This window comes from Mchenga conophoros, linkage group LG7, assembly GCF_057382185.1.
Source record: "Mchenga conophoros isolate Kocher_MC1m ecotype Shallow Benthic linkage group LG7, M_conophoros_male_GT1.1, whole genome shotgun sequence".
In the NCBI taxonomy this organism is placed as follows: domain Eukaryota; kingdom Metazoa; phylum Chordata; class Actinopteri; order Cichliformes; family Cichlidae; genus Mchenga; species Mchenga conophoros.
Genome location: NC_140532.1, coordinates 28,118,825 through 28,141,671, shown reverse-complemented (window position 1 = coordinate 28,141,671; position 22,847 = coordinate 28,118,825). Strand labels below are relative to the sequence as shown.

The window sequence follows — 22,847 nt, the reverse complement described above, 5'->3', positions numbered from 1 at the left end:
GATCTGGCTGAGCATAAAACTGCTTAGTGACAGATGTTCGTCATCCAACAGAAATAGAATTTCAATCGGAGGTTTCTGCTGTTTCTGTGTGTAACTAAATCTTAAGCTATCTGCTGGGTTTCAAGTGTGGTATTGTTGTGTATCCCAGGATGGTCCCAGCCTCTCTAAATGCTGATAACATGTGTAGGTGAGTAACAAAGCTTCCAGCAGAGCCTTATTTTTAGACCAGCAGAGACAAAAGCATTACTGATCTATAGTTTCTGAAGCTTTTCATTCTCTCTCTCTCTCTCTCTCTCTCTTTCTCTCTCTCTCTCTCTTTCTCTCTCTCTCTCTACATATATGTAGAGAGAGAGAGAGAAAGAGAGATGGCCAAGTGAAACAATATTTTAATGCTTTACTAAATATTAGATGTGGTTTAAGGGAAGTTATTTCATGACACTAATAAGCCTTGAAAACTACTTTGAAACACTTTAATGTGGTAAGGCTCGTTCCCTTTAAGACTCCAAATTACAGGATGAAAACCAGTGTAGAGTGACTTGCTCTGCACTTCATGTCTTTGTATCATGCTGAGGCTGTCCTATTGTGGCCCTCTCTCCAACTACCTTTTCCTGGACCTGTCAATGGTGCCGTAATAGCTAGTCACATTCTTGTCTTATTTGTCACAGCAAGATCTTTGTTCGTTCTCAAAAAACAGAGGTCTGTTCTTTTTTCTTCTGCTACTGCTGCTGGGTCTCCTTTGATGCTGAGGACAGCATAGACAGATATCAAAGCAGATGAAACTGGATCACTGTTGCCCCCCACCCCTGAGCTCTTATCACTTTATAATTGGGAATTAGGGAAGAAATAAAATGTCTTTTCCTCACTTTCCTTTTCCTGGGTTGGTTATAATGGGGTCTGCTACATGCCTATAAAGTACCCTTCAAATCACACTGCTGTCCTTATGTATTTTTTCTCCTTGCTTAGCAATTTCCTTGTTTGTATTCTTGTCATTTGTCATGTTTGTATTTTTCTACATTTTCCATGAGAATATCTGTGAATTAATGTTTCTTGCAAAACATTTGAAATGTGAAGTCTGGTGACACTGTTGCAGGACAAAGCAATAAACATGGAAACAAGATAAAGGGTGGCACAAACAGAAACATTAGGTATTACTACTATTGTCATAACTACTGACAATAACAGACATGAACCAACAGTACCACAACAAAGACTTGCATTATACTACAAATGTTCTCCAGTTAACAATGACCTGGTTATCTTGGTACCACTAGTTATACTAGAAGCTGAAGAAATGTGCTCATTCACAAGTTGTTCAACAAGCAAAATAAATAAATAAATACATCCCTGAAAATGGTCAGGTATAAGGACAGAGTTGAAAACGAATGGGGGTGGATGGAGGTTATTCTTCCAGCAAACCTGGAGAACTGTTGCTCAAGACCACTTTTTTAAAATTACCAGAAATGATGGGTGACTCATGTCTTCTAATTCCTTGGACACAAAATTGAAAGAAATAGGGATGACAACGTTGTAGCTATATTTAAAAGAAAAAAATCTCACACAATATAACACCAGGCCCTGTTTGACGACAGGTCAATATGAATGCAGCCAGGTAAATAGTTTACAGTATAGAGATCTACTCATAACTGACTGACTAACTTAATTCAGACCGTCACAGCAGTAGTCTGTATTGACAACAGTAAGACAATATTGAGACAAAGCAGAACAGGAAGAGTTGGTTCAGAGGACTAGCTTGAAGACCAACTGTATCTCAGTCTATCCATCTCTACAATAATGTGGCATCCAGGCCTCCTCTCTGTTGACCATCATCGTACCAGCTTTAATATAAACTTGAAATATAAGACTTAGAGTCAGACTCAGAGTCAAGACCTTGAAATGTTCCATGTTTATTTAAATGACATGTCAAGATACCTCATTTCCTCCAAATTCTTGCAAGTGCAACTACTAACTATTACAATGTTATGGTAAACAATTCTTTAAAAAGTTACACAATTTTTCTCAATGAGTAACTAATTAATTTTAATCTGAAATTGAAAGGTCAGCCAGTAGTGACGTGACGTGAAATAATAACTTGACCTAAAGGCATTAAACCAAAAATTACAAGCCTGTTTTGTAAATGTGAGGATAGAAAGTGCAGATATTTGTTCAAAAATGTAGGGAGTAAAAGCAAAAAGTAGTCAGAAAAAAAAACTACTCAAGTAAAATACAGATAACTGAAAATTATTTGTACTTCGTTATTTCCCTCCTCTGACTATAAATGAACACATAGCTTTGATTACTGCTTTGCACACTCTTGGCATTCTCTCGATGAGCTTCATGAGGTCATCACTTGAAATGGTTTTCCAACAGTCTTGAAGGAGTTCCCTGAGACGCTGAGCACTTGTCGGCCCTTTTGCCTTCACTCTGCGGTCCATCTCATCCCAAACCATCTTGATTGGTTTTAGGTCAGGTGACTGTGGAGGCCATCTGGCACAGCACTCCATCTCTCTCCTTCTTGGTCAAATAGCCCTTAAACAGTGTTTTAGGTCATTGTTCTGTTCAAAAATAAATGATGATACAACTAAATGCAAACTAGTTGGGATGGCATGTCGCTGCAGGATTCTGCGGTAGCCACGCTGGCTCAGTGTGCGTTCAATTTTGAATAAATCGACCAACATTGTCACCAGCAAAGCACCATCACACCTCCTCCTCCATGCTTCACTGTGGGAACCATGCATGCAGAGAATATCTGTTCACCTTTTCTGTGTTGCACAAAGACACAGCGGGTGGAACCAAAGATCTCAAATTTGGACTCATCAGACCAAAGCACAGATTTCCACTGGTCTAATGTCCATTCCTTGTGTTTCTGGGCCCAAACAGATCTGTGCTGCTTGTTGCTTTTCTTTAGTAGTGGTTTCTTAGCAGCTATTTGACCCTAAAGGCCTGATTCGTGCAGTCTCCTCTGAAGAGTGGATGTAGAGATGAGTCTGCTACTGGAACTCGGTGTGGCATTTATCTGGGCTCTAACCTGAGGTGCTGTTAACTTGTGATTTCTGAGGCTGGCGACTCAGATGAATTTATCCTCAGCAGCAGGGGTGACTCTTGGTCTTCCTTTTCCTGGAGTGGTCCACATGTGAGCCAGTTTTATTGTACAAAACTGGCTTAATGGTTTTTGCGACTGCACTTGGGGACACATTCAAAGTTTTAGCAATTTTCCAGACTGACTGACCTTCAGTTCTTCAAGTAATGATGGGCTGTCATTTCTCTTTACTTTGCTGATTGGTTCTTGTCATAATATGAATTCTAACAGTTGTCAAATAAGCCTGTCAGCTGACTTCTGCACAACACAACTATAGTCCCAACCCCATTAAGAAGGCAAGACATTCCACAAATGAACGCTGACAAGACACCTGTGTCATGAAAACCATTTCAGGTGACTACATCATGAAGCTCATTGAGAAAAGGGAAGGGTTTGTAGTGCTGTCAACAAAGCAGGGGGTGGCTACTTTCAGGAATCTAAAATATAAAACATATTTAGTTATTTATCAATGTATTGTTTGCTACATAATTCCATATATCTTGCTTCACATATTTGATGTCTTCTGTTTGTATCTACAATGTAGAAAGTAGTAAAAATAAAGACAAAACATTGAACGAGAAACCTTTGACTGGTAGTGTATAATAAAGCCAAGACACGCTATTACAAAAAGTATTCACTCACCCATTCAAATTATTTAATTCAGGTTTTCCAATCACTTCCATGGCCACAGCTATATATAATCAGCCACCTAGTCATGCAGATGGCCCCGCTCCTCTTCATTCCAGAAGATTTGGCATGCAGTTTTTCTCCAAAGAATTTCAAATTTCAGTTAATCTGACCTTAGAAAAGTTTTCCACTATGTGTTCGTCCATTGATTTCTATGACAGAATTGTGCCTGTTTTTAAAGCCTAAGGCTTTAACAATGCCGCGAAATGTACACATTAAATTCAAAATGCCTGATTACCTGTTGGATTTAGGATATGAGTCCAAGAGACTTTTTTGTGCATCTTAAGATATTACAGAAGGCTGCCAAATTTCAGACTCGGATCAAACATAATACAGGGGCTGCTTTCTAAAAGATTTTACGTGGTGCTGTGGAGTCAGTTTGCAACATTTATTGAAGAGAGCTATGGAACTGGAAAGAATGCATCAGCTGTTCTGATACTCCTGACACATATGGGATCACTAAGGGTTTTCGCCGAGGCGGCAGTTGTCCTTCTCTCCTGGCTCAGCTGGAGCTTTCTTTAGGTGCCTTCCCAGCCAATCCAAATATCCAGCTGGGATAACCACATTAACTCAGGGCCTTCTTCATATGATGTTCTTCTGCTTCTCTGGCCACTGTATCTGTGGGGATTGTGTTAGTTAGACTGCGTTGAGAAAATCCCTAAGAGCAGTTTGCAAAAGCATGGAAATGATAAAATAGCCATTTTCAATTCAAAATGTCTGACTTCCTGTTGCGTTTGGGTAAATAAGGCCATACACATATTTTTGTCTGTCATTTGCATGTTACACATGTGTAATCTGTAACACTTCATTATAGCTTCATTATGGCTCGGGAGCCATTTTGAATCGTCCATGTGCCAAACCAATACAATACATAAATTTTCACCAGACCTGACGTATGTGCAAAATTTCATTAGTTTTTGAGCATGTTAAGGTCCTCAAAAGACAATTCACTTACTAAAATAATAAATGAAACAGATGCAATAAGACCTTCATGCTTTTATTTCCATAGGGACCTGACTATCTATGAACTTGAGTTCTCTACATAAAGAGCACATTAGTTCCTGACTGAAACAATGGTGCAGTCCAGTATGTAAATCCTAAAACATCTTTTTCATGTTTTTTTTTCCTTTTTCTCACCCTCTCACTTTAACATACTCACTATATTCTGTCCTTTCAGTGTTGCTTCCCTTTTGATTTGACATGTTAGATTCCCTTCCATTTCTCCTTTGATCATGTCCCACTGTGTTTCTGCTCCATCATAATCACCAGGTGCCCCGATTCTGGTAATACTGATGATTTTGCCTGATACTATTGACCTTAAAAGGTGCAACCTGTCTCAATTCCAGGAAGGTCCCATCCAAAGTTTGATGTGTAATAGTGTGTGAGATCCCTACTGCTTTCATTCTCTCCTCAGGCACTCTTCCCAGCTTTTGTAGGGGAATACCAGAGTGTTCCCAAGCTAGCCAAGAGGTATAGTAAACATTCATATACAGATGGTATTAATCACTGAAACATCTCAAACAAATAAAAGTTTCACTTCAAGAAGTTTTTTCCAAGTTCAAGGCATTAATCCTGCCCCAAACTTCCCAGATATTAATCAGAACAAGCACCCACAGGATGTGGCACAAGACCAAGGCCTCACCCTGCAACACAAAGGATCTACATCTCAGCTACCAATGCACCAAAGCACACTCCAGATGCTGTGTGTCTATGTCTTGATCAGTGCTTACAAAATAGTAATACTGGATTTTTTCATGTTTTGGCAGTGTACAGCCCTGCATATCTACTGTCTCAATTGCCTAGATACCTAGATTGTCTTCCACATAACTGTAAGAGAATTTGATGTTATTTAATATGTACCTTCTTATTTGTAGTATAATGAGATAGAAGATCAGGTTAGTCTTCCTTAAACAGCAATGAAAGCCAGAATGATTAGCACACATTAAAGACTAAAACTGTGAAATTGAAACAATGTTTCTTTTCAAGTGGGGCCCAGTGGAGATGATGCTTAGACTCCACGCTGGAAGGAATTCTTACTCTGATACTAATTAAAAAACAAACAAAATATATTTTAATCCCATCCGTTTATTTTCTTCCCAAGGCACATCTCTGCAAAGCAAACAAATTGAATGCTTTAAAAATGAGTCTAATTGCAGCGCTTCAGTGGATCCTTACACAGGTCCAATGAGCAAAATAGCACAGCAGCTTACTGAAGAATATTTTGGCTGTAACTGAGCAGAACTATATCACACTGGATCATGTAGGATATTTTGTATTAATTGACACTAAGAATATGAAAAATGTCCATGACATGAGTAATATCGATTGATGCAGACATCATTATGAATTTTATTTAATACACAGAGATTTTGCCAGCAGCTGAGCTATTTAATTATTTGATATTTAATTATTCTAACTGCTGACCAAGGCCAGGAGAATAAGGAGAATGAACGGGGCATTTTCTTAAAAAAGAAATATTACCCTGTTTAACAAAAGAAGTTTCTTGTCAACGTGTTGCTGCACAATACAAACAGGACACATTTATATATGAATTCAGAACAGTGGGATGCAAAGAGTTTCAACGGGATATAGGAGATGAATGGTTTAAGCTTGTTTTTTAAAAAATCGAGTGTATTCTTATCCACATCTGGAAAGGATTTCCAGTTAGATGTTAGACAGGAAAAAGCTGAGAAAACCTTCAAGTCACAAACCTTTACAAAAACTCCTATACTCTAAGTACACTTTCACCTTTGCATTAGTGAACAGCAAAAAACAAACAAAAGGTAATTAATCAACTATTTAATTAAAAATTACTATTAAAAAAAAATCTGCAAAATAAGTTTTAAAAGCATAATAATGTTTTGAACTAACCTGACATGGTGAATTTAGTGAGTCAATTTCATATCAAGTTATTATCAGTTTACATGAAATACTTTTTCATGTAAACTTTTTGTCTGTTTCTGTTCTTTAATATGGACATTTCGTCATTTGCAAGGTCATTTAAAAAGAAAGAGAGAGGCAAGGATGGCTCCTGTATCTGCTGCAGGGCGTATAAACTGCCACCCTGATCTATAAAGAAAAACTGAACCTGTGCTTAAATCAAACCCTGATGCAGCCAAATGAAGAATTATTGTGTAAAAAGATTTTCAGTGTTATTGATCTTCTTTCTTCTTCCTTACGTTATATTCCTTTATTGATTTGATGGAGACTCTTTATAACAGTTTTACAAAATAAAATTATAATAAAAGAAAAATGACATCTACACGGGTTTCAGAGCATGGACAACATATGGTGAGCTTTGCAGAACACTGTTGTTACAGGATAACTTAACAACAGTGCAAACAAAGATTCTTATTTGCAAGGGACATGACTTTCAATGACTCCGAGGTAAATGTAAATTATAACTGTGACACACTAAGGCTGAAACATCCTTAAAAGTGATCTACTTGTACACTTCTGCTCACTACACTCTTTGTAAATCCTTTGGGTTGTGACTTTACTTTGGACTGTAAATGGCATGACTGTAAACGCCGTTGCAGGTTGTTATTATTTTTATACCTTTAATAAATCGGCACTACTGCTCTGTTAAAATATAATTTGTCAAAATTAAGTGCTTCATAAAATCAGACCTAAAAGCAGTGAGAGCAACAAAGATGAATTTTTTCATGAAATTAAAAAAAAATGACAACAAATCCTGAAAAACTGGCAAGTAGATTTTTTTATTGACCGCCTGTACATGAAGCTCGTGCAATAAGCAGTCACAGTCGCATATCAGATTAGGACAGAAAAATACAGCAATTCAATGCCTAGTCTCTGAGGGCAACAAAGAAAATCTGATGATAGCATTATGTGATATTATTGAATTTCATAATGCGTTCTGTTCGTGACCTGCCCATGCTGTGTGCAGGAGGGGCTGCTGACGTGAAAAGAGAGCAGGAGGGTCGGGCTGAAATCACAATAAAAGGTGGCTGGAGTCCGCTTTTCATCCAGTGCTCCACACGCCAGGCAACTTCTGCTGCTGACTGCAACGTGAACCAGACTGAAGGAAGTCACATCAAAGGTAAGTTACAGTTTTTGTAGCCTTTAAAGGCATGCTTTCAAATAGTTTTGTTGTCATGTTAATATTGTGTTTTTTTCTTTCTCAGATGCAGAGGGGCTTTGGGATATTTTGCATGTCGCTCATCTTTTGTGCAACTCTTTCCGAGACCATCGGGCTAGTTGTTGCGGTAAGCAGTTCAAAATTCAGTACAACGTTAATGTTAACCTCCCACTTAAATTTAGGTGCCAAGAATCAATGTACCAATAAAGACATAAAGACAACAGAGACTAATAGAAATGTCAAAATGATATCAAATATCATTATAAAGTAATCTATTTTAGTTTACAACAAAATTTTTAAGCAGCCAATCACAAAAATAAAATGTGTATATGTGAGTATATTAGTAGTAAAAAGTTCAAATCTTCAAGTGAATGAAGACAAAACAAGCTAAAATCACAGATTCACAATGAAACCATACAGACCATGACCAAATCCAAGAGCTCAAACTTCCCAATAGCAGACGCTACAACATGTAACACAGAGATGCAGGTGAGGTTAAATTCAATTCAAGGAACCAACCCATGATTCCATGATTTCCAAGAGACCCTAAATAAACCCACATTAAGAATCCACATGTAAGAAAACTAAGGGGGAAAAAAACATATTCAGAAATTTACTAGGAAAGTAAAATACACAAACTCCCTGCAGGCATATGACAAGCCTACAGACCATGACAATAAGGATGTTTTACATTTAAGAAAAATGCTCTTAGATTTACACATCAAAAACTCATTAAAACTGTCTCCTTGTCCTTTAGCTGCTTATTGTATCCATCTTTATATCTTGCAGGCAAAAGAAAAGCGAGGCTGGACTATGAACAGCGCTGGCTACTTGTTAGGGCCCCGTAAGTGTACACACACACACACACACACACACACACACACACACACACACACACACACACACACACACACAGAAGCTTACATGCACACACCAGCGCATATTGTTTTGTGGTTGTTCCAGTAACGTTGTTTACAAAAGCCTCATTAATAGTATGTGGTGAAATGGCCCAATGCTAATTTAGTGTTATTCAAAGATTATCATGAGTGACTGTTGGGTATCCAGTTCTGTGTGTCAAGGTATATATTCTTACCAGCTGGAGTTTGAGTCATTCCAGGGCAGGAACCCTGAAGAATGTTGTCCCTTTGTGTGCATGCGTGTGTGTGTGTGTGTGTGTGTGTGTGTGTGTGTGCGTGTGCGTGTGTGTGTGTGCGTGTGTGTGTGTGTGTGTGCGTGTGCGTGTGCGTGTGTGTGTGTGTGTGTGTGAAGCCCAGGTAAAGGTTGCTCCTGCCTCATCCTGTGTTTCAGGTCGTATTGATCACCTAATTCAGATAAAGGATTCTCCCAGTGCCAGAGGCAGAGACGAGCTGGTCACTCAATGTAAGATAGAAACATACAGCTGCTGCAGGGCCTTGGGGTCACCAGGAATTGCTCTGTTTAAACATCACACCTTTTAGCTGCTTTTGTTTCTTTGCTTATGTATACAAATGTTGCAATTCTGTCTGTGCTTTGAGCCAAGTAACGCATTGATGACCTCAAGAATGAGTTAAGGAAGGTTTAGCATACAGCATTTTTGAGACTTTGGAGGATTACACTCCAGATGCATCGTGTTGACAGAATGGGAAGAAAATACGATCGTTTAGAAGACTATCGTCACGTTCACTGCAGAGAAGATGTAGCACTGACTAACACAGAGTTTTCACTGTGATATCCGAAATAGCAGTACAGCTGACAAAGAGCTGATAGCCCAGTAACTTAATTTAGAAGTTTTACATTTTTTAATATTATCAAAAATATTTTCAAGTCATGCTACCAATTTATTTTATTAACAATTTGCTGATAAAAGATTGTATGTAAAGATCAAAACACAAGGTAGATCCAATAGGACCTTTTTACCCTGGATGGCAAACATCATTAAAATACCTTATTTTTTCATGCCAGGGTCTCACATGTAAAACTTTAGCTAGACTTTTAAAAGCACACAAAGAGAACAGGGGGTATTAGTTCAAGGACTACTTTAGCTAATGACGAAGCCCCCAATTAGAGTCAAACAATTGTCACATGTAAAAACCACTCAGAGTAAATGACAGCACTGAAGTATGTGAGCTCACTATAACAACACGTAGCTGGTGAGTAATGTTGCAAAGTGAGACAAACTGGCCTGATACTGTACATGTTTTCCATTCTTCAAATACAAATATGAGCCAATATAATGTATTCAACTCATGTGAGCTTCACATGTTAAACTACAAATCTCAGTCAGGTTGCTGTCTGTTCTTTAATTTCAAAATATCACAATAACATTTTTAATTATTGGTCTAGCTTAAGAATACTATGTAGTACAATAGTACAGTTACCGTTATTATTGGAATTGGGAAGAGTATGATTAGTAATTAAAGCAAATGAAAAAAAGGAAATGCAAATCTTTTTAATTTACAATTTTAACCGGAGGCCACTGAACTCTGCACATGCTACCTCAACCTGCTCTTTAGGCACATAAAAAACAAATTAAAATGTAAATGTGGAGACACACCGACAGTCTACAGCACACTACCATGGCTAAGTAAAACCCTCTGCTTGCCTGTTATTTTATGTTGATTTTCATCATCACTAGTGTTTCAGTGCATTTACTTGTCTGTTAAAACTGCCGTTCAACAAGTGTGCTTTTTCTATTCCTTCCATCAAACCTCTACTTACTGCAATTCCATGAGCCAAGCCCTGCAGGTGGTCTGTACGAGTTTGGAAAGTGAACCAAACAATTACAAACCAAATATCATGCTGAAACTGTGTGACGTGTGAACAATGTCCTTTAGAACTTCTTACAGGAATCAGGTAGCGGTGTGCACTGTGTATGTGTGTGTGTCTGTTGTATGATGCCTCTAAACCAGTGGGATATTTGTACGTATTTTCTGTTACATACACAAAACTTTAACCATTTACTCCATATTATTTTTACTTTGTCAATTGTCATTTTCACCTTAATCAAACAGAAAATTAAATGTCACAGCCAGTATATTAAAAATTAAGCAGCTGAAAAGGATTATTATTATTGTAAGTACATGAAAATTACACATAAATCACATTTACCAAAATGTTAAAATTGCTGAATTTCTAGTGAACTGAGCTGATAATGGGAATGAATTAATTAAATGCTTAGTTGGGCCATCTGATGTTTGTATGAGCGCATCAACTGCGATCACTCCTCATTATCCAGATGGACTAGATGGACTACATGGACACACGAGACTAGGAGACAAGCCGGGTCTGGCTGGGAAGAGGGACATAGGCCAGGAGGAGGACTTCAGAACAGGTCTGTATGTCTCACAAAGAAACAGGACAATCTTTCTTCCTCTTAAAGAAGATATTTTATTTCGAGTGTTATTTAACAATAATCAAAAGGTATTTTATGATGTATCTTCTTGGTTAATTTAATTTGATATACTGAATGTTTTGCTTTTATTACTGTTTTATGTATAGCTGTCATGTTGATTAGCTACCTTTAATGTATAAGGAACACTGAGGAAGGAGATGGTAGAGGGGGAGACCTAAAATGCCTTGAAGAAAATAGGAACTTGTAGTCATTTAAGTCCTTTAAATAGCCCAAAAGAAGAGGAGCCACATATATTTTAAAGGGAAACAGTGCAATAAAGCCTCAAGTTCCTAAACAAAATAATACCCCAGATTATTTATTGATGTATTATTTAATATTTTGTGTCTTTTACAAAAAAAATGCTAGTTTATATTTTGGAAACTCTGGAAATGTTTTATGTGTTTTATGATCATTTATCTAAAACACTGAATAAAGAAATCTAACAAAAACAAATAACAGCAAAAACAAGACAAGCAGTGCTTGTACCGTTTAATCTAAAAAAAAAGAAGACATCTTTTAAAGCATACCAAAATTAAAGCGATCTCTCTCCTTTCACCGCGTCATAAAGTGTCATAAAGATTTTCCATTCATCAAGCCTTTAAATTACTGTTGTAGAAATCTTCACTGGTTTTCAGCAGCGAAACATTTCCACTGCGATGGACTAAGGCTGAAAGCAATAATCACAGAGTGTGAGGGCTAGTCAAACTAGGATCATTGGAAGGTGAAATGTTTTACATTTTTACGTTTTGTTTTTTTTAAAGAAAGCTTAGACACATCTACTTTGTATGGAATTCAGTAGCCTTCATGTTTCATTCCCATTAACCTTTGTTCATGAGTTCACAACTGATGCTTTGTTTAAATCTAATACTCCTACTTGTATCGTAAACCTTAGTATCTGAGAGAATTTCATTTCTCTGTATGATCTGTGTATATCAGAGCTCCTGCCATTTCAACCTGTCATTCTTGATGTACCTCCACAGGCGCCCTGAGAATAGCAGATGAAGAAATTATCCACACTGTCATTGACTTCTTGTCATACCTCAAACTTAAAGGTAATGCTTCTCACTTATTTGAAAGCGAGGGGAGTTCATGAACAAAATAATACAGGTCTGCATACAGAAGTCACTGTAACGACAAACTCTTAAAAGCACACCAAAGTTTGATTAGCGAACTTTTTCAGGTCTGTATATCAGTCCATTTGTTAAACATGGAAATATTCTTTCAGTGATAGAATCTTCATTTTCTATTGAATTAGCACACAAATTACCCCATGCACAAAACTAAATGTGAAAATGTAATGTTGCATATTTGACTTTATGACATCTAGAGGTGTGATAATATTGAAAATTGTTTAATCTAATCATACAATAAAACATACAAGTTTATCATCAGATCAAACCTGGCAGGGATCCTGTATAGCCATGTATACTGATAGTATTATTACCATGTCAGAGACTGTTCAACTGACTGCTAGTGCAGTATTTCTAATCAGCCAGTTACATTGCAGGAACTCAGTGATGCACAAGTTGGCCTGTTGAATTCTGCATCTACAACATGAAAATGTGAATCCATCCAGGCTTGTGCTGAAGGTTCAAGCTGTATGTCTTGGCAGAATGGTACCAACTGATCATATTGTTAATGACCATGTCCATCCCTATGTTACCAACAGTGTACTGATCCTCTAACAGGATAGCGTGCCATCTCACAAACTCACCTCAAACTGATTTCTTGAACATGACAATGAGTTCACTGAACAGTCACCAGATCCTTCATGTGATAAAATCATGTCAAAATTTTCTTGTCATGTCCAAAATCTCAGGATAATACCTTGATGATTCAATGCCACAAAGAATTAAGGCAGTTAGCAAGGTGAATCTAATAGAGTGTCTGCTGAGTGCAAACAAACAGAGGTATGATAAAATGAAAAACAACTTTCTGCCTATTATGTCTCAGTATTGATGTTCTGTCTGTTCTGTTTGTGCAACATTACAGAGATGGGAGCCTTGGACAGCCTGCCTCCTTCTGTCACATCAGATGAACTGGCCAATCCCTAAGGCTTTTGCTTCTCTGTTATAATTGTTGTGTTTCAACTCTTCTCTGGACTCCAACTGCCATAAATGTATTGTAGCTCCTAAATGTTACAATATTGTAGCTCCTAGCACACTGGTAGGTTGGTAGATTTGTTCTGGTACCATCTGACTGACTGACCCTCAATATCAGATCTTTCTCCTCTTGTGTAAACAAAATTTTATATCCTCTTAAAGCCAGTAGTTGTGTGCTGACTATAGGTGGATCTACAGAATTGGTACTTTTGTATAAAACAACTCTATATTATCACCAGAATATACTATTATGTGTTTTCAGAGAATGGAGTGAAATAAAATAAATGGCACTAGACTCACTGAATAATTTGAATTTATTTCCTTCTAACAGTCAATTACACTGTTTATCACTTACATTTTAGCTACAATTAGTTTGTAACAAACATGCCTACACCTCTTTGATGTATGTTAAAAAATCTAAATTCAGAGTTTTACCTATGTAGTGTCTGCACAGTGTTAAGTGGTGACACTGGGGCCTTCCTGAGAATTACTGACGCCACAGGAGATTTCTTAGTCTCATGACGACTCTCTATGCTCAGCCTTTGACTTGAAAATTGAAGGTCAAATAGTGTGCAATGACGTAGCTCTGACCGACACTCATTTTGTAATGGTTAGAGACAACCTGTAGCAAGTAAGTCTTGACACTCACACAATAAAAGAACACAACAGTTGTTGGTGCCAAATAACCCTGTGGCACGGCATACAGGATATGACAAAACTCAGGAGTGAATAATGGCCCAGTTACGCCCAGCCAATAATTGACCAGAGGATCTGCATCAGTGGTGTGGTCCTGCCTGGAGCGTCAGCTGGTGAACCAGCCAGGTATTTCAAAAGTGCCTTTGTTCCCACTACTTTTAATCGAGGTCCCATTTAAGCACATTGCCATGGGCCTCATTGGGCCATTTCACCAGAGTGCAGCGGGATATCACTTTTAGAGTTGGATGTCTCGAGACCAATATTGTTAATGACCATGACCAAGACCACTTTTACGTGGTCTTGGTCTTGTCTTGGTCTCGCTGTCTCGGTCTTGCTATCTCAGATCGACATAGTGGTCGGGAGATTTGGAGTCAACAGTATCCGTGACACACAACGTAACGTTCGATAATGTGTCATGCGCTCTAAGAGCCGTGCTTTGAGAGTGCTTTGTAGTGAGTCAGAAGAGTCGACTCCCATTGAGCGAGAGCCGGCTCCTCACTTAATTTCCTTTCGCTGCTCAGCTCTCACACAGTGGCTCAACTATGCGCCAATTCCTCCATATTGTGGCCAATCACATGCGAGGATATAGGATAATATCATTATGTGAAAAACAGAGAGCGTGAGAGACGCGACAGTCAAGTGGAGCGTGTGTCTGTCCTCTCAGTAAGTGAGTGAGACAGTAGACAGGGCTGAGGAGGGCTGTGCGAGTGCAAAAACACATAAATATGCCTGACACCCGAAGCAGCATCTGGCTGCAGTTTAAAGACTTTTTTGTCTCGGTCTCAATCTTGGTCTCGTCTTGACTTTGTCTTGGTCTTGACTCGGTCTGAAGCAGTGCTACTGTGCACCATTTCTGCCATGAGTGTGGAGCTGGCACTGATTCAAGTGGGCATCCCATGAAGAGATAATAGCTGACTAGCTTTGAGTTACTGTTCAGCAGGAAGCTGCAGAGGTGTGTTGGACCTGATTAAAGAAAACTGGGAGGAAGGTCCAAGCCCAGCTAAAAAAGAAATTCAGTACATTCTGGACCCGAGAGCAAAGCTACACACGTTGTGGAGGTTATCACGATAAAATTTACTACAGGCCCAAGAACTTCAGCAGTGCCTGTACAGCAGAGGGATAAGGCTCAGATAATTTTCACCAAGAGACAAAGTGCTTGTATTATCCATTCTTCTACTTGCCAAGTGGCAAGGACCTTTCATGGTCACACGGCAAGTGGGAGATGTTGACTATGAAATGGTCCTACTCTCCTTAAAGCATGGAGAAAGGCTGAAACAGTTTTTCTCGTGAGCCTGGTGAAAGAAAGAGATGAGTTGGGGCTGGAGTTCCTAAATTCCACCATTCCCATCTTCCTCTGTTGTGATGACCATTTCACACAAGCCCAGAGAGTAGATGCTGCTGTATTGCAACATCGTTTTGCAGATGAGTTCTCCCTCCTGCCTGGTAATACCTCGCTCAAAGAGCACCATTTTGAAATGCACCTTGCTATGGTTGTTGCATTCACAGTCCTGTCAGTTACCTGTTGTTTCGAATGAACTGGTGGAACTGCTAAAGATGTGGGTAATAAAAGAGTTGCACAGTGCGTGGTGTAGCCTGTTAGGATTTAAAATGATTAAATGATGCAGTTTTTTATGATTTTATATACACAATGCAATGTGCTCATAAACGAGTTGGCACTCTGTGTTTAGACGGTCAAAAATGTCGTTCAGTGGTATTGACTGGACTGAAATATTGAGAATTGACGTAGAAGTGCAGAGGGTCTTTTTTGCTGCATGCTTACACATCACACCAGATAATGGTTAGAAGGACATTTTCTGGGCAAAGGGAGTCTGAACAGAATGTCCCGAACTAGATAAATGGAATCAGAAGTAGGTTAATATTAAATAATCAAGGCTGGACAGGAAGGTGTATTTGTCTCTGTCATTCCAGGAAAAGGAGCAGATACGAGGTCAGACGTGAGCGGAGCAGGGGACTCGAAGGGAGACATCAGGAGCGCCACGTTGGTTCCAGAAGAAGATAATTATCATAATAATGATTTTGTTGGGGTATAAAACTGTACGGGCAAATTCAGGGTCGTCTTTTCAGTGAAGACAGATGACTGTGTTCACAGAGAGGTCCAGCACTGTAAACTTGTAATTCCAACTGCTGAAGCAAATTAAATCTTTTTAAACAGAGGATATTTCTCCTCTACTTCCTTTGAAGAAATTGAACACAACAAGCCCCATAGTTCTTGTAGTGAAGATTTCAGGTCTATACAATTCTGTGTTGACTACTGTAAGGTGCATGAGGTCACAGTTTGATGCCCAGGTCGACCAGTTCCTGCACGGGTGGGCACTGCTTGTTTTTTCACGACACTGGCAGATTCCCTTGTCTCCAGAGTCCAAGGGAAAAACGTCCTTCTCCTCTCCGTGTGGTTTATGCCAATTTTTCACACTTATGTTCAGCTTGTTCAGAGCTACACAAGCTTAATTATTTTAATTAATTACCAAATGAAGGACAGGTGAGCTTTTGAATTTGAACTTAACTCATAAGTCATGAGAGCATTATCAAAGTTGATTCTTCACATTGACTTGCTCCCATTGTGGTAACACTAACATTAAGCTAGTGTTATTTATTTATTTATAGCAGCTTGACAGTAAGAAATGAGGTGCTGAGGTGAGTGTGCTGTTCTCATTGTATAAAATGTAGCATGGTACCTATAGCATTTTTAATTACATGTTTCATTTTTTCATTATTACAGCCAAGGAGTTATTTCTTTGTCCCAGGAAACTTATCAGTACAGAGTTTTTCAACGTAGATGACTTCTTTCCTATGAGGGACAGAATTTTGGGTGGGAATTTATCATTTATACCTTAGTGTGTTCCTTTTAGTTCCTTGTTTTGTTTTTCACTAGTTCTTGTTCTTGTAATATTCAAAATGAGCAATTATAGGTATTGGTTTGTTAGCATCCTTTTTTAGCAGCATCAAGATAGTGGATGTGGTGAAAAGTTATTTGGTTGACAGTGTCTGCAGGGTTCTTAAGCTGAGTGGCCGTGAAGTCCGTCAGTAACTTCTCTGGACTGACAGGAGACTGATCAGAAAAACAGCCCCTCACCATAATAGGAATCAGAATACATGTATACAAATAGCTCGATTATAAATATCCAGACTATTACAGACATTAAATAGAATACTGAACATGCTCCTGTGACTGGCCAGCACGTCATGGAGTAGGTGGGAGGTATTGTCCAGCATTGTCCTTATCTTGAACAACATCCGCCTCTCCAAAACCACTGTAAGGGAGTCCAGCTCCACCCCCACAACATTGGCCTTGTAGATCAGTTTATTGAGTCTGTTGATTGCAGCCCTCAAACTGCTGTCCCAACATGCAAGACTCATAGAAAATCCTGAGCATTGTCCAACAGATGTTAAAAGACTTCAGCTGATTCAGAGAATAGAGATGACTGTAGAGTGCAGTGGTGTTTTTAATCCAGTGCAGTTTGTTATCAATGTGTACTCAAGGTATTTATAGCCCTCCACAATGTCCACATCAACCCCCTCAGTTGAAATACAGGGTCACAGGTTTCCTGGTCCTCTTAAAGGCCAATATCAATTCTTTGGTCTTTGTTAGACTGGTTCGCTGTCTCATCACCCTCACTGACGCATCCAACCACCGCAGAGTCATCAGAACACATCTGAAGATGGCATGTCTCTGTGCAGTGGCTGAAGTCTGTGTTGAAGAGGAAGGGGGAGAGGACGCTCTCTTGTGGTACCCCTGTGTTGTTGATCACCTTATCAGACACACAATGTTGAAGACGCACATATTGGGATCTTCCTGTTGGGTAATCAACAATCCAGGACACAGAAGAGGCATCCACCTGTGTTGCTATCAGCTTATCACCCAGGAAGGTCAGCCTAGTGATACTGAATACACTGGAAAAGTCGAAATGACCGTCACCATGCTCGCCGGCTGGCCCAGATGGGCATAGACACAAATGAGCAGGTAGATAATGGCATCCTCAGCTCTGAAGTGGGGCTGGTAAGTGAACTGAAGGAAATTCTGATGTGGCCTCTGGATCATTGAGAATAAATAATTGAATCTTGGCAAGACCATAATTTTTTTTTTTTGAAGCAACCATTCCCATGAGTGATATGGATAGAGACTTCCATCTAGATCATCTTCTACTTTCTTTAAAAGTGGGATGTAGTTTAATTTAGTTAAATCTGCAAACCTAGTAGAAACATTAAAGCTAAATATTTAATATTTCCAGATTGCTGTGGGGTGAAGAAGGATTATGAAAGGAGCAATTAATCGCAAGAACTGTAGATTTTAACTGGTTTATCAAATAATCTGAAATGCTTGAGAAAGAGTTTATTAATGTAATTATCTCAGAGAGAGTGGTTTGTGAATGCTGGAGAAAAAGCAACACATCATCAGCATAAACACTGATTTTATGTTCTACATTCTTGCATTTTATGCCCTTAATCACTATGGCTGTCTAATTGCTGTTGCTGCTAGTGGTTCAATAAAAATTGCAAACAGTCACGGCTGAGAAGCCGGTGTGTTGTGGTATGGACCCAGAGACAGAATGCACGGGAGGAAAAACTGAGGTATAACAAAAAGCAATCAGTTTATTTAGGCTGATAGAGAAAAACAAAACAAAACAAAGGCAAACACAGGCAAAGACTAAATGATAACCTAAAGTGGGAACAGCTAGAACAAGACATGAAAACTATGACATAAACATAAACATGAACCTAAACAGGAGTACGGAAAACCGAGACTTGAGGAGCCATGAAAATCCTTAAACATGAGGCGAGATAAACAGACAACCCAACAATGAACAAAGGGAGACAGAGGACTGAAATACACAGAAGGGTGATGAGGGAAGTGGAAACACATGGAGAACACAGCTGACACGAAGGAACATGACGCCACAAGAGAAGCAAAACTAATCACACTGAACATGGAACACCAGACTGTCAAAATAAAACAGGGAACATAATGAGACGTAAACATGACAACATGAGTTTGACAAAAGGATGTGGAACACACAGACATGAAATACAGTGGTTTGCAAAAGTATTCGGCCCCCTTAAACTTTTCCACATTTTGTCACATTACAGCCACAAACATGAATCAGTTTTATTGGAATTCCACGTGAAAGACCAACACAAAGTGGTGTACACGTGAGAAGTGGAACAAAAATCATACATGATTCCAAACATTTTTTACAAATAAATAACTGCAAAGTGGGGTGTGTGTAATTATTCAGCCCCCTGAGTCAATACTTTGTAGAACCACCTTTTGCTACAATTACAGCTGCCAGTCTCTACCAGCTGGTAGAGCTGGTATGTCTCTACCAGCTTTGCACATCTACAGACTGAAATCCTTGCCCATTCTTCTTTGCAAAACAGCTCCAGCTCAGTCAGATTAGATGGACAGCGTTTGTGAACAGCAGTTTTCAGATCTTGCCACAGGTTCTTGATTGGATTTAGATCTGGACTTTGACTGGGCCAGTCTAACACATGGATATGTTTTGTTTTGAACCATTCCATTGTTGCCCTGGCTTTATGTTTAGGGTCGTTGTCCTGCTGGAAGGTGAACCTCTGCCCCAGTCTCAAGTCTTTTGCAGACAGGTTTTCTTCCAAGATTGCCCTGTATTTGGCTCCATCCATCTTCCCATCAACTCTGACCAGCTTCCCTGTCCCTGCTGAAGAGAAGCACCCCCAGAGCATGATGCTGCCACCACCATATTTGACAGTGGGGATGGTGTGTTCAGAGTGATGTGCAGTGTTAGTTTTCTGGCACACATAGCGTTTTGTATTTTGGCCAAAAAGTTCCATTTTGGTCTCATCTGACCAGAGCACCTTCTTCCACATGTTTGCTGTGTCCCCCACATGGCTTGTGGCAAACTGCAAACGGGACTTCTTATGGTTTTCTGTTAACAATGGCTTTGTTCTTGCCACTCTTCCATAAAGGCCAACTTTGTGCAGTGCACGACTAATAGTTGTCCTATGGACAGATTCCCCCACCTGAGCTGTAGATCTCTGCAGCTCGTCCAGAGTCACCATGGGCCTCTTGGCTGCATTTCTGATCAGCGCTCTCCTTGTTTGGCCTGTGAGTTTAGGTGGACGGCCTTGTCTTGGTAGGTTTACAGTTGTGCCATACTCCTTCCATTTCTGAACGATTGCTTGAACAGTGCTCCGTGGGATGTTCAAGGCTTGGGAAATCTTTTTGTAGCCTAAGCCTGCTTTACATTTCTCAATAACTTTATCCCTGACCTGTCTGGTGTGTTCTTTGGACTTCATGGTGTTGTTGCTCCCAATATTCTCTTAGACAACCTCTGAGGCTGTCACAGGGCAGTTGTGGAGCTGTTTTGCAAAGAAGAATGGGCAAGTATTTCAGTCTCTAGATGTGCAAAGCTGGTAGAGACATACCCTAAAAGACTGGCAGCTGTAATTGCAGCAAAAGGTGGTTTATCTATATGTGTCGATTGCCAGTTGTGCTGAGTTCGTGCTGTACTTAACCTGTCAATGTCTTCATTTAGTCAAAAGCTGAAATCACCCCCAAGAACAAGTGAGCAATCTTGGTGTTCAGAGAGTGCACTAAAAAAACACGTGAAAGAATGAGGGGTCATCAACATTGGGCCATATATATTTACAATATATAACTTTTTGTTAAGTATAAATCATTTATTCATCCATTCTCTTATCCTTATTCTCTTATTCAGGGTCGCGGGGGGAGAGGGGGCCTATCCCAGTTGTCATAGGGTGAGAGGCAGGGTACACCCAGGACAGGACGTCAGTCTGTCGCAGGGCTAACACATAGAAACACAGACAACCATTCGCTCTCACATTCACTCAGGTGTTTTAAGTTCGTCTGTAGCTGTGACAGGCCTATGAGTCTCTTGTAATAAAACAACATCTGCCTGTAGTTTTTAAAACTTGTTAAATATCTTTAAACTCTTCTGTCTGTAGCCAGCTTCATGCACATCCATGTGACAAACTTCGTACGTCATACGTTTGTAAAAAAAAAAAAAAAAGGTTCCATAAAAGTGTAATATGTAGACAAGAGTGGTGCTTGGTGTTGTCTGATTATGTGTGTGCATATCAACTTATATAAGCTAGCGTGTACACACTTGTCGTGTGTGTATGTCATTGACAGTAATTGTCAGCGATTTATCTGTCAAGGTTTGCTATGTGGCAGGCAGGATGTAGGAGCCAAACACAGGACTCACAGCACAGGAAGTTAATTGAAAACGGCAGCTTTATTAAATAGAATAGAATAGAATAGAATAGAATAGAATAGAATAGAATAGATCTTCACATCACGCAGGACCTGTCATGGTCCTGTCACATCAACACCGTGGTGAAAAAGGCCCGACAGCGTCTCTACCACCTCAGACGCTTGAGAGACTTCCAACTGCCCTCCAAGGTGCTCAGGAACTTTTACTCGTGCACCATAGAGAGCATCCTGGCGGGAAACATCTTAACCTGGTTCGGGAACAGCACCATGCAGGACAGACGAGCTCTACAGAGGGTTGTGCGGTCAGCTGAGCGCACCATCCGCTCCGAGCTCCCTGACCTGCACTCAATCTACAGCAGGCGGTGCTGGACCAAGGCCAGGAAGATCGTGAAGGACCTCAGCCATCCCAACAACAGACTGTTCTCTCTGTTGAGGTCAGGAAAGCGATTCCGCTCCCTGAAGACCAACACAGAGAGACTGAGGAGGAGCTTCTTCCCGCAGGCGATACGGTCTCTCAATCACACCACCACACAGTACTGACCCACACATATGGTTCTTACACACACACTGGACATTCTGGACATTGTTTTTGCACAACACTGGTCACTATATTCTTCATTTCCGGTTAATACTTGTACAGCTGCTGTTATTGTGTATATATTTATTTAGATTTAGATTTCTTCATACATTCTTATATAGTTCTATATTGTGTATTTTGTTGTACAGTTATTTTATTTTCAACTTTAATTTATATATTTTATCTTATTCTTCCCAGTTAAATTTACCCTTCATTCTAATTTGTGTTGTACAGTTATTTCATTTTTAACCTTAATTTATATTTTATTCCTTCCTAGTTAAATTTACCCTTTTTAATTTTTCATATTTATTTCCTATCTTATTCATAGCCGTTTCCTTTTTTGTTTTCTTTAGGTCACGAGCAGTTGTCCAAGCATTTCACTACATATCGTACTGTGTATGACTGTGTACGTGACAAATAAAATTTGAATTTGAATTTGAATCTTTACTGTCACTGTTACAAGAACAAGGAAACACAGTTTGGCATCTCTCTGTTAGCAGCATGTAGATTTTTACATTAAAATTCCTTTAGAAAAAAAACCTTGAAATTTAAGAGATGCCTACACAGGGAATGTATGTAATAATGCAAGTATCTACACCGATAAGTACAAGTTATATGTACCATATAAAGGAGCAGGTGCAATGTAATGAGCAAGTGATCAGTGCAATATACGGTGTAATGTAATCAGTGGTAGTGCACACTGAGTAGGAGGTATGTCTAGGGGTAGGAATGCTGGTTGCTATTATAATAAATACAATTTATAAACAGAGGTATGTTGGTTACATTATACTATAATAAATATGGTTTATTGCTGAAAAATCCTCCATTAAATAAACTAAAAAAAAACAACCCCAAAACAAACCAAAACTCTGAACATGGAAACTAAGAATTAAAACACTGGGAAACAATAAACTCACACTAGACAACAAGAAAACAAACCTGGGACTGAGAACTAGGAATTAGACAGGAGCACAAGGGAAACCACAGCAGTGAGGATGCACAACATGACAAC

The 22,847-nt window shown here is 39.3% G+C and overlaps 1 protein-coding gene across 2 annotated transcripts; it reads left to right on the top strand.

Annotated features, from left to right (window-relative positions):
- Positions 1–7,736: 7,736 nt before the first annotated feature.
- gal (galanin/GMAP prepropeptide) lies at positions 7,737–13,641 on the top strand. Of its 2 annotated transcripts, XM_085281160.1 has the most exons (7): positions 7,737–7,823; positions 7,909–7,989; positions 8,652–8,706; positions 9,171–9,242; positions 11,077–11,172; positions 12,213–12,284; positions 13,225–13,641. In XM_085281160.1, the coding sequence occupies exons 2-7, from the start codon at positions 7,909–7,911 to the stop codon at positions 13,284–13,286; spliced, it is 438 nt and encodes a 145-aa protein (XP_085137286.1). In that variant the 5' UTR covers positions 7,737–7,823; the 3' UTR covers positions 13,287–13,641. The 2 variants fall into 2 exon arrangements, with proteins under 2 accessions (XP_085137286.1, XP_085137287.1); XM_085281161.1 differs by lacking the exon at positions 9,171–9,242.
- The last annotated feature ends 9,206 nt before the right edge of the window (positions 13,642–22,847 follow it).

Excerpts from the sequence above, each read along its gene's own strand:
- gal (XM_085281160.1), top strand. The coding sequence starts at position 7,909 with ATGCAGAGGGGCTTTGGGATATTTTGCATGTCGCTCATCTTTTGTGCA. Across the intron at positions 7,990-8,651 it reads CCATCGGGCTAGTTGTTGCG|GCAAAAGAAAAGCGAGGCTG; the intron begins GTAAGCAGTTCA and ends TATATCTTGCAG. Across the intron at positions 9,243-11,076 it reads AGACGAGCTGGTCACTCAAT|ATGGACTAGATGGACTACAT; the intron begins GTAAGATAGAAA and ends CTCATTATCCAG.